The sequence below is a fragment of the Kwoniella shivajii genome, chromosome 6 (genome assembly GCF_035658355.1).
Source record: "Kwoniella shivajii chromosome 6, complete sequence".
NCBI lineage: Eukaryota > Fungi > Basidiomycota > Tremellomycetes > Tremellales > Cryptococcaceae > Kwoniella > Kwoniella shivajii.
Genome location: NC_085913.1, coordinates 129,529 through 144,598, shown reverse-complemented (window position 1 = coordinate 144,598; position 15,070 = coordinate 129,529). Strand labels below are relative to the sequence as shown.

Sequence of the window (15,070 nt, the reverse complement as noted above, 5' to 3'; positions counted from 1 at the left end):
TGTTTTGTTTTTGATTTTTCCTTTTCAGGTAATTTTATTTGAACATTTCGCGTCGAATTTCAGACGTCAACAAAAGAAAAATGGGAACTTTGGGATGCTTTACTTCTTCATTCCCTCCCTATCTTTCAATTGCGTATCCAATCTCATCTTAGCCGAGGTAGAATCATCTCTTGTTCATATAGAGATTGTAAACGACGACTCCCTTGGCTTCACCTTCTTACTGTACATTTGGTCCAGTCGGAATTAGAATCACAAGCGCAAAGAATCACCAGATCAATTGTCGTTTGAAAGACGCAAGAATAAAACATGTCATTATCAAAATTCATCGATTCTATCCCGTCTTGGGTACCTGGACAAGAACTTCTTCATCCTCATTACAAATATGCTTCTGCCGGACCTGCGTTATTCGAGTTTGATAAGAAGAGTCTTTGGGCTTTCGTGGCTATGACTGCTTTTAATCCTATTTTTTGGAATACCGTTGCTAGGAATGGTGAGTATCTTGAACTCTTTATCAGGAGGTGTTGTGATGTGAACAGAGAGGAGGAGATTGATGAGAAATCGAGCTTGATACTGGAAGAGATGTTGAGTAACCTGAAAGGACAGAAGGTGGGAGCTCCTAAAGTCGTCATGAGACATTCCTCGAGGAAGCAAATGGAACGAAAGAAAATTCCTTAATATGATGGACGGTATTGCCGTCCTTCTTTCGTCGTAGCAACAGACTCATCGTCCCCCCTTGATTGTATCTTTAACACTGGTTTCATATGATGTCACCGAAATTGTGCATTCTTGCTGATACGACTTTACATCCTCACCCGTAGAATACCGAAATAAGACCATCACCAAGATAGTCGGATCGCCTCTAGTCGGTACTTATTTCTTGGCTTTGACTATTTTCTCAATAAGTGCATTTAGGGATCATCTGTGAGTCAGCACATCTCTCAGTTCTGATAGAGCTAAATCGCTGATCATGCACCATCCACCTGGTTTCTCCTGTCACTCATATATTTTCCGACCATACCCAATCGCACATAAAAACATTCCGCCCCTGCCGCTCTAACCCTCATTCATAACGTAAACTTTCGCCATTGCAATGCAGCTTTCTCAACGCTGTCAAGAATCAACCCTCGCTCCTTGAACTTGATAATACAATTGTCAAATTGATCGCAGTCGCTCTTTTCGCTGCTGGTCAGACTTTCGTCATTTCTTCCATGTGGGCTTTGGGAGTCACCGGTGAGTGACATTCGCGATCTTCCTCCTAATGGCTGTCCCTAGGATCTTCATACCTGTTTATTCAACGATAAACGATTGACTCTCCTGGTGGTATGCTGACCTGCATATCTCTTCCGCTTGCGTTTAGGTACATACCTCGGAGATTACTTTGGTATTCTCATGACTCACCGAGTCACCTCTTTCCCTTTCAACGTTCTTTCCGACCCGATGTACGTCGGTAGTGCCTTGACCCATTTAGGTACTGCACTTTGGTTCCAATCACCCGTTGGAATCTTATTAGCCGGATGGATTTGGATTGTTTACTCTATTGCTCTCAAATATGAAGGGTATGTGGATACCATCTTCATTTGAACGGGAAAACCTATCATCCAAGTCTCTCTCCAAAGACACTACTTTCGTTATCAAGTGTTCATTAGTTTTTAAAACGTGGAATCTAACTAACATCATGATTGTAGCCCATTCACAGATAAGATCTATTCCAACAAAGCATCTTCTTCATCCGCTTCCAAGAAATCCACCGACTCCTCTTCTGATTCATACGCTACCGTAACTTCATCTTCCATCCCCGCCACACCATCTAGAAGATCAGGTAGGATCGCATCTCGAAAATCATTAGCCGGTACATCCGATGTCGATTCCTCAGATGCTGAAAACAAATCAGTCGGCGGCGGCGGCGGAACAAGAAGATCTAGATCATCAGTCTTGAATCAAGAATTACATAACGCAGCTGGAAGTGATGCGAAAGGAACTCCAGGAAGATTGACTCGGTCCAGAAGTAAACCCAGAGTAATTGATGATTCCGACTAGTCTGGATGTAAATAAGACATGGGGGTGGAGGAGATCAGAGGAATGTCGCGGGGGAGCTGAGAAGAAAGGCAAGGCGGAGCAGTCAGTGGATGCGAAAATGGAAAGCGGGTGAAGCTGAGAGAACAAAGTGTGGCAGGGCCAAGCTATGGTGTTTTGAAAAAAGATATTTGGCCGGTGGAACACGATACGAGGTTTGGCTGATAATGGTGTCAAAGCGAAAGGAAATGGAGTAGTGATTGGAAATGGTTCAAGAGTGTGTCTCACATAGGAAGGATCGGCTGAATGGATCGATCGATAGCGATATCATCTGATCAAGGTGTGTATGGAGGTGAACGTAGACGGGCGAATAGAATTCAGGTTCAGGTTATTTTTCCTGGTCTTTTTGCTTCATTGAAGAGTTTACAAGGATGATAGAGAACAGATTTTTAGTATACCCAGGGTGTCTCAACGATACCACAGCTATTTTCAATAAAATTTCTTATACCAAGGGCGCAGCGCATTCATCTGCGTGAGATGTAAAATACTTTCAAAAGTCCCAATCAGTAGTGTTGGAAAAGTGGTAGCATATTACTGATCATTATACTTAACGATTGGAGAGTTACACGAAGCGTAAAAAGGGTACAATAATCAATCGATTGATTACGGAATGAAAACAGAATGGAAAAGTAAATTATGAGCAAAATTGAATCCTAACAGAGTCTACTGACGAGATTTTAAAAAGATAGGAGAACTATGTCAGATGAATAAATCTCAAATAGCTTATGGATTTACTGGACAACTGTTCTTCATGATTTATGGTTTGAAATCAGGATCTTCATTGGCGATACCTGCAACTGGACCTTGTCGACTTCCGATTGGGTCTGCGAACGGATCCTGTTGATGGGGGTGATGATCACTTGCGAGAGCATGAGAATCGTGATCGTACGAATGTAAAGTCGATTTCCACATCTGGGTTTTCACATTCACATTCAACGACAGTCAGTAAATACGGTATCAGACTTGTTTGAGTTTTGAATGATGAGAAATGCAAGCTCACGGAAATACCCCTTCTCGTAATTAAGTAAGCCAAATAACCAGACGTGATAGTCAAAATCACGAAACCAATCCAAACGAATGCTAATTGAGCTTTAACGTCTCTACAAGTTGACTTGAATATCTTCTTTGCCAAAGCTATGGAGATGAAAAAAAAAAATCAAAAAAAAATCAGTCAGCACTTATGATGATTATCATTTCCGAAATCCCAAATCTGTTGATGAGTTGGAAATCTAGATGGATGGATGGATGGATGGACGATCTCTCTCACCTATAGCATCTTGATCGGCATTTTCGAATTCTGGTAAATCGAATAAATCATCTATGTGTTTACATACTTGTCTATCGTCTTTCGTATGATAAGTGGTACTTGCAGCTGCGGCTGTATACCGGACGATAAAAAGCATCAGCATAATTTATAAACACAAGTAATGCAGTAGTGAAGCTTTTGCCGCTTGGAATTGAGATTAGATTACAACAGGAATAGAATGGTTGAGAATCACATACCAAGCCAAAAGCTCCATAAGATAAAAGATAAGATAACTTCATTGAATAATGGTATCCAAGCAGGTTTAACAAGTCGAAGGATGATGATAGCGAAAAGTACGACCAAGGTATAAGCCCCAACGAAAGCATCGAATGTATATGTCGAACTCTTATATCCGATCTTACGAGTCTGTTTTGCGGTAGAGTAGATCATAAGTAGATCATGATATCAGTGATAAATTGGTATTGGGGTATTTGAAAACCCCTTCTGTTATCATACAGATACTTGTACTTGAATAACTCACAGTATGTTCAACATAAGCTGCTATACCAAGGACTACACAACTACAAATTGCCAAAACGGCATTGCTGATCAAGACGTTTATCAATGGACGAGGCATATTGAAGTTGATTGTATTACTATGATTGATTTCAAGGAAGAATGATGGGAGATGGGAGATGGGAGAAAGAGGGGGGAATCAGTTTACAGTTCAGTCATATATGTCGAGCGGTAATATCATATGCATCTTTAGTTATCCACAGTGACATCTACATCCCACATCTGCCCTCGTTGTGGTTCGGCATGAGATGTACCTTTTATGATGCGATATCCTCGGCTTGGTTCGCCTTGGCTCTCACGTTGACTGGGAATCATTGACATAATGTTCACTTGCTGCTCCTACACCTTCTCTCGCTTCTCCTCTCCCCTTCGCGCTCTCTGAGTGTCGTGCAGGTGATTTACTTTTGGTCATGGGGTCAGAAGGCGAGTTGACGAACCGAAACATCTTGAGCCTTTTAGATATGAAGGATATATAACAGTCACCCTGCACTAACCGATAAAAGTAAATATCGCTAGAAGATAGTCGAGTAGGACCTAAAAATAAACATGAAAAAGGGCAATAAGCCCGCGGATGGATACGAGTAATTAAGATTATGTTGTCAGATATTCCTCCTATCTTCGGCCGTTAACGGTAAGTTGTACCTTGTAAAGCTAAATCACCCTTGTCACCGCCTCGAAAAGGTTCAGCTCTTTTAACCTTTGTTCAGTCATCTCGCTTTGGTTGTCACAGGTTGATTAACCATGAACCAAGATAAACGATTCCACCGGACTAGTCAGAAGGGTTAAGCCATTAAATTGGAGCTTTTCGAAAGGGCGGATCGTAACGTTCTCGTAAAGAGAAAAGCTGTGCATCATCTATTCAAGTTGCTTGGCATACGATAACATAAACTTTAAGCGCTGTCTATCTCTGACATCATTGAGATGGAAACGATACCAAGTTCCAGTAATGACAAAATACCTAGTTCAAATAGCATGATTTCTGCGGATCGGAATCGGTGTCTTTGAATCCTCACAATCGGTTTTTCATCTGGTCAAAATGTCTTCGGCCGTAATGAAGGAATTGCACTCATTCTACTTGTGTGGGTTATTCGCAAGTGATAGATGCATTCATTAATATGTGAGTTTAATTCAATCTAGACAGGAATGGTCTTTTGTTTTGGTATCTTTATCAGATTCACCTATTTTCACATATTTTGACGTTGATCACGATTGATCTTTACTTACGACAAAGAAACTAACTGACCAAATTGGAATGGTATCTCTCACGGTGTTATCTCCATGTATACAATACACCGGTACCAGATATCCGTCAACAGGAGATGTTTTCCTGGAGAAGCAAATTTGGGCTTTGAAAAAATGCACTGTACTATATAACCTTAAGTCGGAGCGAGAAAACGTAGATCGGTTCCCATGTAATCACCCCTTGTGTTGTGTCGGTTTGCGCGGGGGGGTGGACTGATTAACGTAAATTCAAGTTTCAGGTGGTTTTAATGCTTATAGTAATACCAATTACGCGTTAACGACCGCAAATTGTGATGTGTCATCAGGATATGCTTTTGGTACTCCACCAGTAAACCCTTCTGGGACTTCCGCAAGAAGAGCGAGAGCAAGAGCTTTAGCTATTAAAAGGGAACAGGAAAACCAACTTTGTCCAAATGGAAATACAGCTTGTAAACTACCCAACACGAACACTTACGAATGTATCGATATTTTCTCTGAACTGGAATCATGTGGTGGATGTGTCAACGGATTATTCGATGATCAATATCAAAATGCTACAATCGGTATAGAGTAAGTCAGGTTGATCCTCCTTTGCTGTTGTTGAGATGTGATGTTGACCTTCAGACTTGTATAATCAGTTGTACAGCCGCTGAGGGGATAGCTATGGGAGCCGTCACATGTACTCGAGGTTTGGGCGCTACATTTGCGTGTGAGGACGGATATGTCCTGGTTGGTGGTATTTGCGTTATCGAACACTTGGCTTAGATCGATCGCCAAATTGACGACTTATCTGATCGTGGACGAACAACCCTATGTTCATGGGATTTAGCAGATTCCAGATTCTTTTACGCTTTTGGGTCTTTTGTGGGTATAATGCATGCGATGTTATTTGTCTATATACATTTGAATCGTATTGATACATCTGTTCGTGTTGCCTTACTGCTTTTTTGTTTGGAAGACAAACCGACTAAGGTATTGCAGGACTGCAAGTATAGTAGACATGTCATTAACAAACAGTATAATACAACGACTGTATGCAGGTGAAGCTCATTCAGAACTCACTCCTATATACCTTCTGGTTTTGCGACTTTCCTCTTCTCTCTCTTCCCGGTAATTTCATCTTCCATTTCTTGGTACGACACCGGTACGAGGGGGTTTCCTGCGTGAAAACAAAATGCTATGAGTACTTTTGTACTTATGACATTGACGTGTTCGGAAAACTAAGTGGACATACCTCCTTCTGAGATGGCGTATACGACACCTAATTCGTTCGCTGCTGTTGAGAGATAATAACTCCTTGCGTCGCCCAAGGACAGCTATTAAACACATCGAAGAAGGGTGTCAGTCCATTGACAATGCCGTGGATCTATCGAGGTGAAAGAAGGCAGCCTTTCGGGATAGAAGGAAGGGAATGTGAGACTTGCAACTCTAGCTTTGACCAAATCACCCAATCTGAAACATTCTCCAATTTTCACTTTATCCCTCTCGGTCAATCTGACGTCGGCGATCCTGATTACTCCTAAAAATTCTTCGCTGGTCTCTGGTAATGGGCGATCATTCGATGTCGTCAAAGTTACGTGGGCTTGTTGTGTTGTCAGACGGGATATCTACGGTCATATCAATCAGTCAGTTCTGCACTGAGTGTGGGATGGACTTGAGCTGATAGAAGAGATGTGTATTCGGCATTAAAAGAAGTTTTAAATTTGGGCAAATTATATAGAAAAAAGATAGACTATCATGAGATTATAGAGTGGAGTGTTTGGTAGTGAATCACTAAGCTTACTGTTCCAATAACCTATCGTACAGGCAATCAGTCAACCTGTTCTGAATGCTAAGTAGTCCGGACAAGAACTTACAACAGATCCAACATCAGGTGTGTTCCCAGTCTCTTCTCTGCCTATCACACTAACTATCTATCTCACCGATTTCTTGTTCAGCTTCCCTCCACGCACTCGTAGGTATTTGTGGTAAGTGCGACTTACCGATCCATCTCTCTTTGGCTTGCCAATCACACTAGCTATTATCCTACCGTTCAATTCGTAACAACCTGATCCGCACTGAGGTAAAGGAGGAGCAACTAAATTCGCTGGGAGCGGTTGTCCGGGTAGTAACATTGCTGAAGTTGACATTGTTTCCGATCTGGCCTGCTTCTGTCTGGGCCTTTGTGGTTGTGTGACACTGCGTTATAGTACGAGAATGGAAGTGATGCAATGTCTATATACTAAAGCTGTTGATTGCATGCATTTATACTCGAAAATCGAAAAAACATTCGATACGACCTCCACCTACGAAAGATTCTGTTTACATTTGCTTCCGTTGCTGATCTTATTACACGATATTTTCTAGCGATCATTCGGAAACACTGTTGTATCTTTCGAGACTAGTCCATTTAATGACAGAGACAGAGACGCAGAATACGTGCAGCAGCAGATCTCATCCGATCATGATCATGATAGTGCATTTGTATCACCTAGACTAAAAGAGAAAAGAAAAGTATCAAAATCACAACCATATCCATATCCAGAACTATTCAACCCTTCGTCCTATATGTTCAACTTCATTCTAAAGCATAAAAGTCAAAGGTTGTTCCATGTAATCTTTGAATGCTTTCAACCATTTGGCACCTACGGCACCATCGACAGTTCTATGGTCGGATGATAAAGTAGCTTTCATAACTTGAACTGATTTGAAGCCTTTTGGATCCTCAGGAGCTAATTCTAATTTTGTTGCAGTTTTTCCAATGGCCAAGATACATGATTGTGGTGGGTTGATAATGGCAGTGAAGTTATCAATACCGAACATTCCCAAATTTGATATGGTGAATGAACCACCTTGATATTCTTCAGGTTTAAGTTTACCGTCTCTTGCTTTTGATGCTAATGCTTTGGTCTCAGCTGAGATACTTGCTAATCCCTTTGATCCAACATCTTTGATTATAGGGGTGATGAGACCGTTGGGGGTAGCTACGGCAACACAGATATCGGCTTTCTTGTATTGTCGAATGACATCTCCTAACCAAGCAGAGTTGGCTTCTGGTACTTCAGCAAGAGCGAGAGAGGCGGCCTTGACGACTGTGCATTATGATCAGCTATATGCGAGCGAACGAGTGGATGAGAAAGGACTTGATCACGTATACTCACTGAAATCGTTAACTGAAAGCTTGGTCTTTCCCTCACCAGCCTTGTTGAACATTTCTCTGAGTTTCAATAATCGGTCTGTACGAAGTGAATCGTCAGTGAATCCCACTATAACTCGTAGGGGAAACTATCACTCACCCATGTTGATCTCAACGGTCAAATAGTAATGAGGCAATGTTTGCTTGCTCTCAGTCAATCGTTTACCGATAGTCTTTCTCATGTTGGTGACGGGGATATCCTCGTACTCTGCTGGTGCGGCAGGGGCGGGTTTACCTGGGGTAGCGGTAGCACCGGAAGTAGGGGTAGTAGCGGCGGCAGAAGAAGATGAACCTCCCTTGTATTTCTCAACATCGGCCTGAATAGGTGCAATAGATGATCAGTGAATTTGTTACGCTGATACGAGCATATGACGATAGGTATATTTCGGAGCAGAATTCGTTAAAGAGTTTTTACTCACCTTGACGATTCTACCTTCTGGACCTGAACCTTTAATCTCGCCAAGAGGAATACCTTTTTCAATAGCTAATTTCCTTGCTAAAGGAGAAGCGAAGAATTTTGGTTTTTCACCTTGACCGACTAATTCAGGTACTTTCAAGCCTTCTGTTCCAGCGTTATTTGATCCGTATTTAGTTTCATCCGCTGGTGTACCTAATACTGGTGTTTTAGAAGATTCTTCTTTTTTATTTGATTTGTTAACTGAATCATCTTTGGCTGAAGTTGATCCTTCTGATTCCGATTTTGGTTCAGATGCCGGTTTCTCTGATTTGGTTTCTGATTTCTCTGGTGATGATGATGATGATCCTGATGATCCTGATGATCCGGATGAAGATTCGCCCCCTTCAGAAGCTAATTTATCTGCTCCTGATAAGTCGTCTCCCTCTTCACCTAAAATAGCGATTGGAGTACCGACTGGGATACCTTTAGCACCGTCTTGAACCTGTATTTCACTCATGCCGATCAGCATTGGAATCTTTCACTGGAGAGAACTCTAGATCGGTCATGAGACAATAAAGGCTCTCAGCACGCAAAATTCCAACTCACCATGATCTTAGCTAAAATACCATCATCTTGAGCTTCGACGTCGATAGTAGCTTTATCAGTCTCAATTTCGATCAAGACATCTCCAGCAGCGAATGAATCTCCTTCTTTGAGTTTCCATCCGGCGATACCTCCTTCAGTCATGGTAGGGGACATTGCGGGCATCGCGAATTTGCTCAAAGCGGATGAAGGGGCGGAAGTTCGGAGGGCTAAATGGCATTGGGATAAACCAATACGGAAGCATGGTAGTTCGTTTGTCGTGAATGGTTGTGATAGAAATCAGGGCATCGCATATTGTACGTCAGTATATGTTTCGTTCATGTTGTCGATCTGCTATAATCTAAAGTCGAAAGATCTGTCACTCACATCTAGAGGAAAGCACTTGCTTCCTCATACCAGCCGCAGCTGAACGCTTAGCCACCTGAGCAAAGGACAACATCTTATCCACTTTGTCTAACTGATTTCTGAAGAGAGAGGGGGAGGTAGAGGTAGAGAACAGAGAAGAGCTGGGTCTTTTGAGTTGGGAATTGAGCTATCCGATGTATTTTATTTTCTGTGATAATTGTTGTTGGGGAAGGGATGGGATGGTTATTTTGCACGGTCAAAGACGGTCCGTCATTCTTGAACGGGATCCGAAGTGCCACATTCAGAAAACACCGCGAAACGCCTCAATGGGATATTATGGATTGACAGCGGATGTCGCCGCTTTATCACCATTGAGATTGATCTTGATAAGAAAGCACTCCCTGATCATGTTCGAGTGAATGATACAACCACAGCCAGCTCATCTTCATCACGACGTAGGAAGTATCCCGAGTACCTAAATGACAATTGGGAGTATTTCAATGATACGGTAGGCATGGTTCTGGGATTCCGACAATGTGTTTGTCCAGTTCGCTACTACCGATTAGGAATATCGCGTGAATGACGCCTAATATGATCATTTATGCCATGTTCATGTTACCCGATCAAGTGTGAATCTCTCATGCTCAAAAGATTCTCTTGGCAATCTTCTCAGATATCTTCACGGGTATATGAAAGTGGGGAAGAAGCAACTTTGAATATTGAAGGGATCGAATTCCCTTGAACTGGGTTTAATGTGATTTGATCTCTTCCCTAAACACACTTCATAGCGGCACCGAGTAGATATGATCTCGATTGAACAGGCAGAATTGATCTACTGGTCTAACATATGTGATCAATCATGGCCTGCATCCACGTCCTCTGCAGTGGCTAGTCTAGGGGAATCATTTGATAAAGTTTTGATTGGAAGAGCTGACTTGTACCAATTCGACTTCGAACAGGTAAGCTGATTTACCCTCTCACAGCCTAATCATCGTCTCATTACTGCTCAATCCGTACTGATTCTACTTCGTACATTTCAGGCGAGACAACACGTACCCTGTCATTTTTGATAGAGCTACTACAGCTGTGCCAGCTACTACACCCGCAAGACGCAAAGCAGCTCAAACTACAAATGATGAAGATCAAACAGTTGCTACGCGTACAAGTGTGACCAATCATGCTGCAGACACAGCTTCAAATATAAATCCAAATACAAACTCAAACTCTACCAATGGGAATTCACAAACACTCACTGGAAGCGGGATGACCACAACCCACCAGTCATCTGCCACTGCATCTGCATCGGCTCAAACTACCATTATCGCCACTCAGAAACTTAGAAAGAAGACAACCAAAAAGTGCAGTGGTAGCTCAAAGCCCACAGTCGGAACTATCCCCGGGTAATACGTCGGGAATGACGAGTCTAATTTTAGGTGCAAGTATGATGTTCATCTAAAAGATCATATAGTCTGTCTCTTTTAGTCAACAATAATCATTGACAAAGCACAATATCCGTATGCATGTGAATCCTAATTGACCTGACTTGCATTTGGATTTCCAAGAGAATCTCTACTCCTCTTGATCTTGTTTCAACAGATCATCGACTAATCTTTCATTTTCATTATCCAACTCCATTCCAGGTATTTTGCCGAACTCTTTCATCCATAGAGGAGCTTCATCATCTCCTGCCGTTGTTACGGCATTCTCGTCTTGGGGATGCTTCATATCATCGTCCGCACCGCCATGCCAACCACCTTCATCGTTCGCTTTGTCTGTCACTGCAGGTGCACCAGCATCAATGCCAACTGGAGCTCTTGTATCTTCAGCTAACGGTGCTTCTTCCAATTCTGATCCTGCTGGTGGAGAATCAATTGTTGATTCTTGCATTTGAACTTCGTTTTGAGGTCCAACAGGTGCCATTGTCTTTTCTTCTACTGGTACTTCAGCTGCCTCGAAAACGTTTTGTATAGGTTCAGGCGCTTCCTCCTAATGATTCGAAAGGCATGTCAGTCAATGACCCCAAGATGAGAACTATGGTCCAGCCAAACTCACAACGAAGGTAGTAGTGATACTATCGCCTTCTGGAGTGATTGCTCCGTCGATCTTACCACTTGGTACGGCGGGAATACCTTTATACATTCCGAGGTCATCATGGAAGTCGCCACTACAGTCAAAGTCTATGTCAGCTGACACTTCAGATTGTGGCATTATGTCCTTGCAAGCTCTAGTGTTAAAAAAGGCCAATATGTGAAGGTAGACTCACCAACTGAAATCCCACGATTTGACCCATTTGCCTTTCTCACATTTGTTCTTCGTCCATGGTCCAGCATATGTAAGTGGACTCCAGTGGTTCCAACTCCAAATAGCCATGATAAGAATTACCGCCGCTACCTGTATTCTGGTTCTAGGTCGAATAGCAGAAGTGATATAATCGAATACCGTACAGAAGAGGAGCACCGCGAAATATAATGCAGGTAGGTAATGATGTAAGAAAAGTTGTCTTTGCATTAAGAAGAATGGCAGATAGTGTAATGCCCATGAGATGACCAGGTAAGAGCACACTTCATCGTAGAATGCGATCTTGGCTATAAGAACGCGATGATAGGAATTAGCAAAGAAATCCCTCCCCTCATAGGATACTTTCTATTCAGCATAGTGCGACCAAACTCACGCTGATGTAGATCCCTGAATCCTCTTTTAGCACGGAGTACCATTAAACCTCTGATACCAAGATAAGCTACAATGGCCAAAGTGCTCGACCACCAGATGATAGGATTTCCAATAAGGTAAACTTGTCTGTGATTTTGAACCCAGAAGTTCTGTGTGAACAACGTGTCAGCTGGGAGAGCAAAATGAGTATTGCATAAGCTGGGACCTCATGACTTACGATACCTCGACGCAAGACGGGCCATGATTGGGGCCTTGAATCATAAGCGTGTCTATCGGTAAGTCCAGCGTTGGTCTTCCACATGACTGCGTTGAGCTCGAAGAATTTGTCAAAGAACGATGGTTTCTCGTAATTGATCTTCTCGGCATCAAAGGGTACTGCGGTCACAAGATCATGGTCAGCAGTTTGTTTCCCCGTTTGCTTTACTTAAGCCGCGGGCTCAGACTTACATTGAGGATGCTCGTTAGTTTCAATGTACCACAACGAATTCTCCCAGGTAGGGTTCTTGTTACAGGTGACCTAATGGGCATTTAACACGTCAGATATTGGACAACGTATTCGAATGGAAGGAGATTGCTCACCTCTTGTTGTTCGAATCCCCAATCAGGTAGTTTGACCTTATGCGAGAACAGATAACAACCAGTTAAAGCGTGTCTCAGCCTAAATTGACTTCGAAGAGTCTTCAACCTATGTCTTGCTGATCTATCTCTCTTCCCTCTTGTTCTTTTAGCTATCTCAACTACGAAATCGTCATTTGCGTCTCCCGCAAAACTATACCACACGAATCAGTGATTAGCTTGTTCCCATTCAGGAAGTAGTCAACTTAACTCACCCTGGGAATCCATAACCTGAGACTTCATTCTGGAAATCAACTTCACTGACGGGCGGTCTAACGTCATGCGAATGTAATCTTTTCTCAGTTATAACATGTTCCAATCTAATTTTTGTTCCTGTCAAGACGTATTCGATGGGTAACTCATCCCAAGGGAAAGAAGCTGGACCGTCTGCGGAAGAAGCATTGACTATTCTCCAAACGTTGTTATCGTCTCGATGGGGGTAAAGGGTGATTTGTTGTTCTGCAAAAAAAAAAAACATTGTGAGCGATGTTTCTTATACGACTTGAATGCTAATCTGTTCCACAAGTCTTGCTGTGCAAACATGATACTGATCAACTTACGCTTGGAGCCACCTGGGTATGCATGGTTGTGTGAATGGAGATATCCTCCTTGAGTATGTACATGTCTGAGAGCGACTTTTGATCCGAGGGATACGTCTGTGTGCGAGTAACTCCATTGATCAGCATAGTCCACTTATCTCGCATGTCCTTGCTTATAGGATGTGAGTCACTGTATCGTGTTCATGCCAGGGAAAAAGAGGAAGAATCCACTTACCAGCATAGGTATCTTCCATCCCATGACCTTGTAACGTATGTTGAAATTCGGAACTCATGAAACCATCACCATCGCCCGATTCATTTAAAATCCAAAAATGAATTTTGAACATGAACATATAAAAGCCAGTTGGTATAACGATTAAACATAATGTTCTAGCTGCGAAATGTTTCAACCATTGTCTTGGAGTTACTTTCAGATTACCAAGTAACAACCATAGCTGTCTTAATGTCCCTACACCGACCATCGCGATAGTGAATAATCCGACCCATTTACAAGATACTACTGCACCTAATGATATACCGGTTAAACCCAAATTGATCCACCACGGTTTCGTGAATGCTCTTCCTTCCAAATCGTGTGAACTAAATCGAACCCAGAATAATGTCGTAAGGGCAGTGAAGAAGACAAGGAATGAATCCAATAATATCAATCTTGATTGTGTTATTAATGCGTTTTCAAATGCGATTAGTAGTGATCCGAGTATTGCTGTGGCTAATGATAATCGAAGTGAGATGAGTGTAAGGAATGTAAGTGGGACCAGAGCGAGACCGAGTATGGCAGGGAAGAACCTCATCGTGATGTATGGTACACCAGGTTCAATATAGTCTCTGTGAATTGAGCAAAAGTAGGGATAGATCAGCTTCTAGCTCTGTCATCGTGACCATTCCTCCACTTTGAAATCCTGCCAAACAGTATATCACTCACTTTCCGATATCTTTGAAATCGAAATTACCGTCAAATCCTCCTACCCAAGCACTTAGCGTGATGAGCAGCTTGGCCAAGGGAGGATGCACATCCATGAAGAATCTTCTTTTCAGGTATTTAGTCGCAAATCCACCAAAGTGAACCTCATCGAAGCTGTCCATATGAAAGTTGCGTTAGCTTGTGATTGGCAAACATAATCATATCCCACGAGGGAAGATTACCATGTCTAGCCACGAAGGCAGAGGAGACTGGGTGACACACAAGTAAGAGAGATATGACTCACACAACACTATCCGGTCTTCCTAATTTATACAGCCTAACCCACCAAGCTACCACTAAGATTCCACCTAAAATTGCATATTCCCTCTTACCCAATTTGCCCGTTGACGCTCCTCCAGCCGCAGAACGTCTCTTCCCACCGAATGCAGGAGGAGGCACTGGACCTTCTGAGTGAGATCGAAGCTTGGTATCTGCATCTGATTCAGTCCTGCTTTGACTAAGAGACTGGGGTTGGGCGTGGGCGTGGACTGGGTGAGAGGTAGGTGCTGAGATTGGTGCTGACAGTGGAGTCCGACGAGTCAATGGATTGGTTGACATGGTGAGGGATTACTAGCAGGTTGGTGTAAAAGTAGAAGGACGAGTGAGGATTCAAATGTATCTTGACTGC

At 42.6% G+C, this 15,070-nt stretch overlaps 6 protein-coding genes across 6 annotated transcripts; 2 read left to right on the top strand and 4 right to left on the bottom strand.

Moving 5' to 3' along the window:
- Positions 1-306: 306 nt before the first annotated feature.
- Positions 307-2,037, top strand: IL334_004559 (uncharacterized protein; the record flags this gene model as incomplete). Its single annotated transcript, XM_062936276.1, has 5 exons — positions 307-490; positions 819-921; positions 1,097-1,230; positions 1,358-1,556; positions 1,686-2,037. 5 exons carry the CDS (start codon positions 307-309, stop codon positions 2,035-2,037), a joined length of 972 nt encoding a protein of 323 aa, XP_062792327.1.
- Positions 2,038-2,829: 792 nt separating this feature from the next.
- On the bottom strand, positions 2,830-3,956 carry IL334_004558 (uncharacterized protein; the record flags this gene model as incomplete). Its single annotated transcript, XM_062936275.1, has 5 exons — positions 2,830-2,985; positions 3,074-3,207; positions 3,341-3,451; positions 3,577-3,745; positions 3,861-3,956. The coding sequence occupies 5 exons, from the start codon at positions 3,954-3,956 to the stop codon at positions 2,830-2,832; spliced, it is 666 nt and encodes a 221-aa protein (XP_062792326.1).
- Positions 3,957-5,147: 1,191 nt separating this feature from the next.
- On the top strand, positions 5,148-5,881 carry IL334_004557 (uncharacterized protein; the record flags this gene model as incomplete). The annotated part of the gene is made up of 3 exons (XM_062936274.1): positions 5,148-5,307; positions 5,371-5,686; positions 5,755-5,881. The coding sequence occupies 3 exons, from the start codon at positions 5,148-5,150 to the stop codon at positions 5,879-5,881; spliced, it is 603 nt and encodes a 200-aa protein (XP_062792325.1).
- A 299-nt stretch (positions 5,882-6,180) lies between these two features.
- On the bottom strand, positions 6,181-7,245 carry IL334_004556 (uncharacterized protein; the record flags this gene model as incomplete). Its single annotated transcript, XM_062936273.1, has 6 exons — positions 6,181-6,275; positions 6,351-6,432; positions 6,541-6,723; positions 6,900-6,911; positions 6,973-7,029; positions 7,099-7,245. 6 exons carry the CDS (start codon positions 7,243-7,245, stop codon positions 6,181-6,183), a joined length of 576 nt encoding a protein of 191 aa, XP_062792324.1.
- Positions 7,246-7,678: 433 nt separating this feature from the next.
- On the bottom strand, positions 7,679-9,730 carry IL334_004555 (pyruvate dehydrogenase complex dihydrolipoamide acetyltransferase; the record flags this gene model as incomplete). Its single annotated transcript, XM_062936272.1, has 6 exons — positions 7,679-8,187; positions 8,257-8,331; positions 8,392-8,608; positions 8,711-9,190; positions 9,295-9,500; positions 9,658-9,730. The coding sequence occupies 6 exons, from the start codon at positions 9,728-9,730 to the stop codon at positions 7,679-7,681; spliced, it is 1,560 nt and encodes a 519-aa protein (XP_062792323.1).
- Positions 9,731-11,205: 1,475 nt separating this feature from the next.
- On the bottom strand, positions 11,206-15,000 carry IL334_004554 (uncharacterized protein; the record flags this gene model as incomplete). The annotated part of the gene is made up of 12 exons (XM_062936271.1): positions 11,206-11,622; positions 11,689-11,800; positions 11,900-12,221; positions 12,308-12,455; positions 12,524-12,681; positions 12,754-12,823; positions 12,886-13,075; positions 13,137-13,380; positions 13,482-13,577; positions 13,696-14,306; positions 14,404-14,556; positions 14,687-15,000. The coding sequence occupies 12 exons, from the start codon at positions 14,998-15,000 to the stop codon at positions 11,206-11,208; spliced, it is 2,835 nt and encodes a 944-aa protein (XP_062792322.1).
- Between the last annotated feature and the right edge of the window lie 70 nt (positions 15,001-15,070).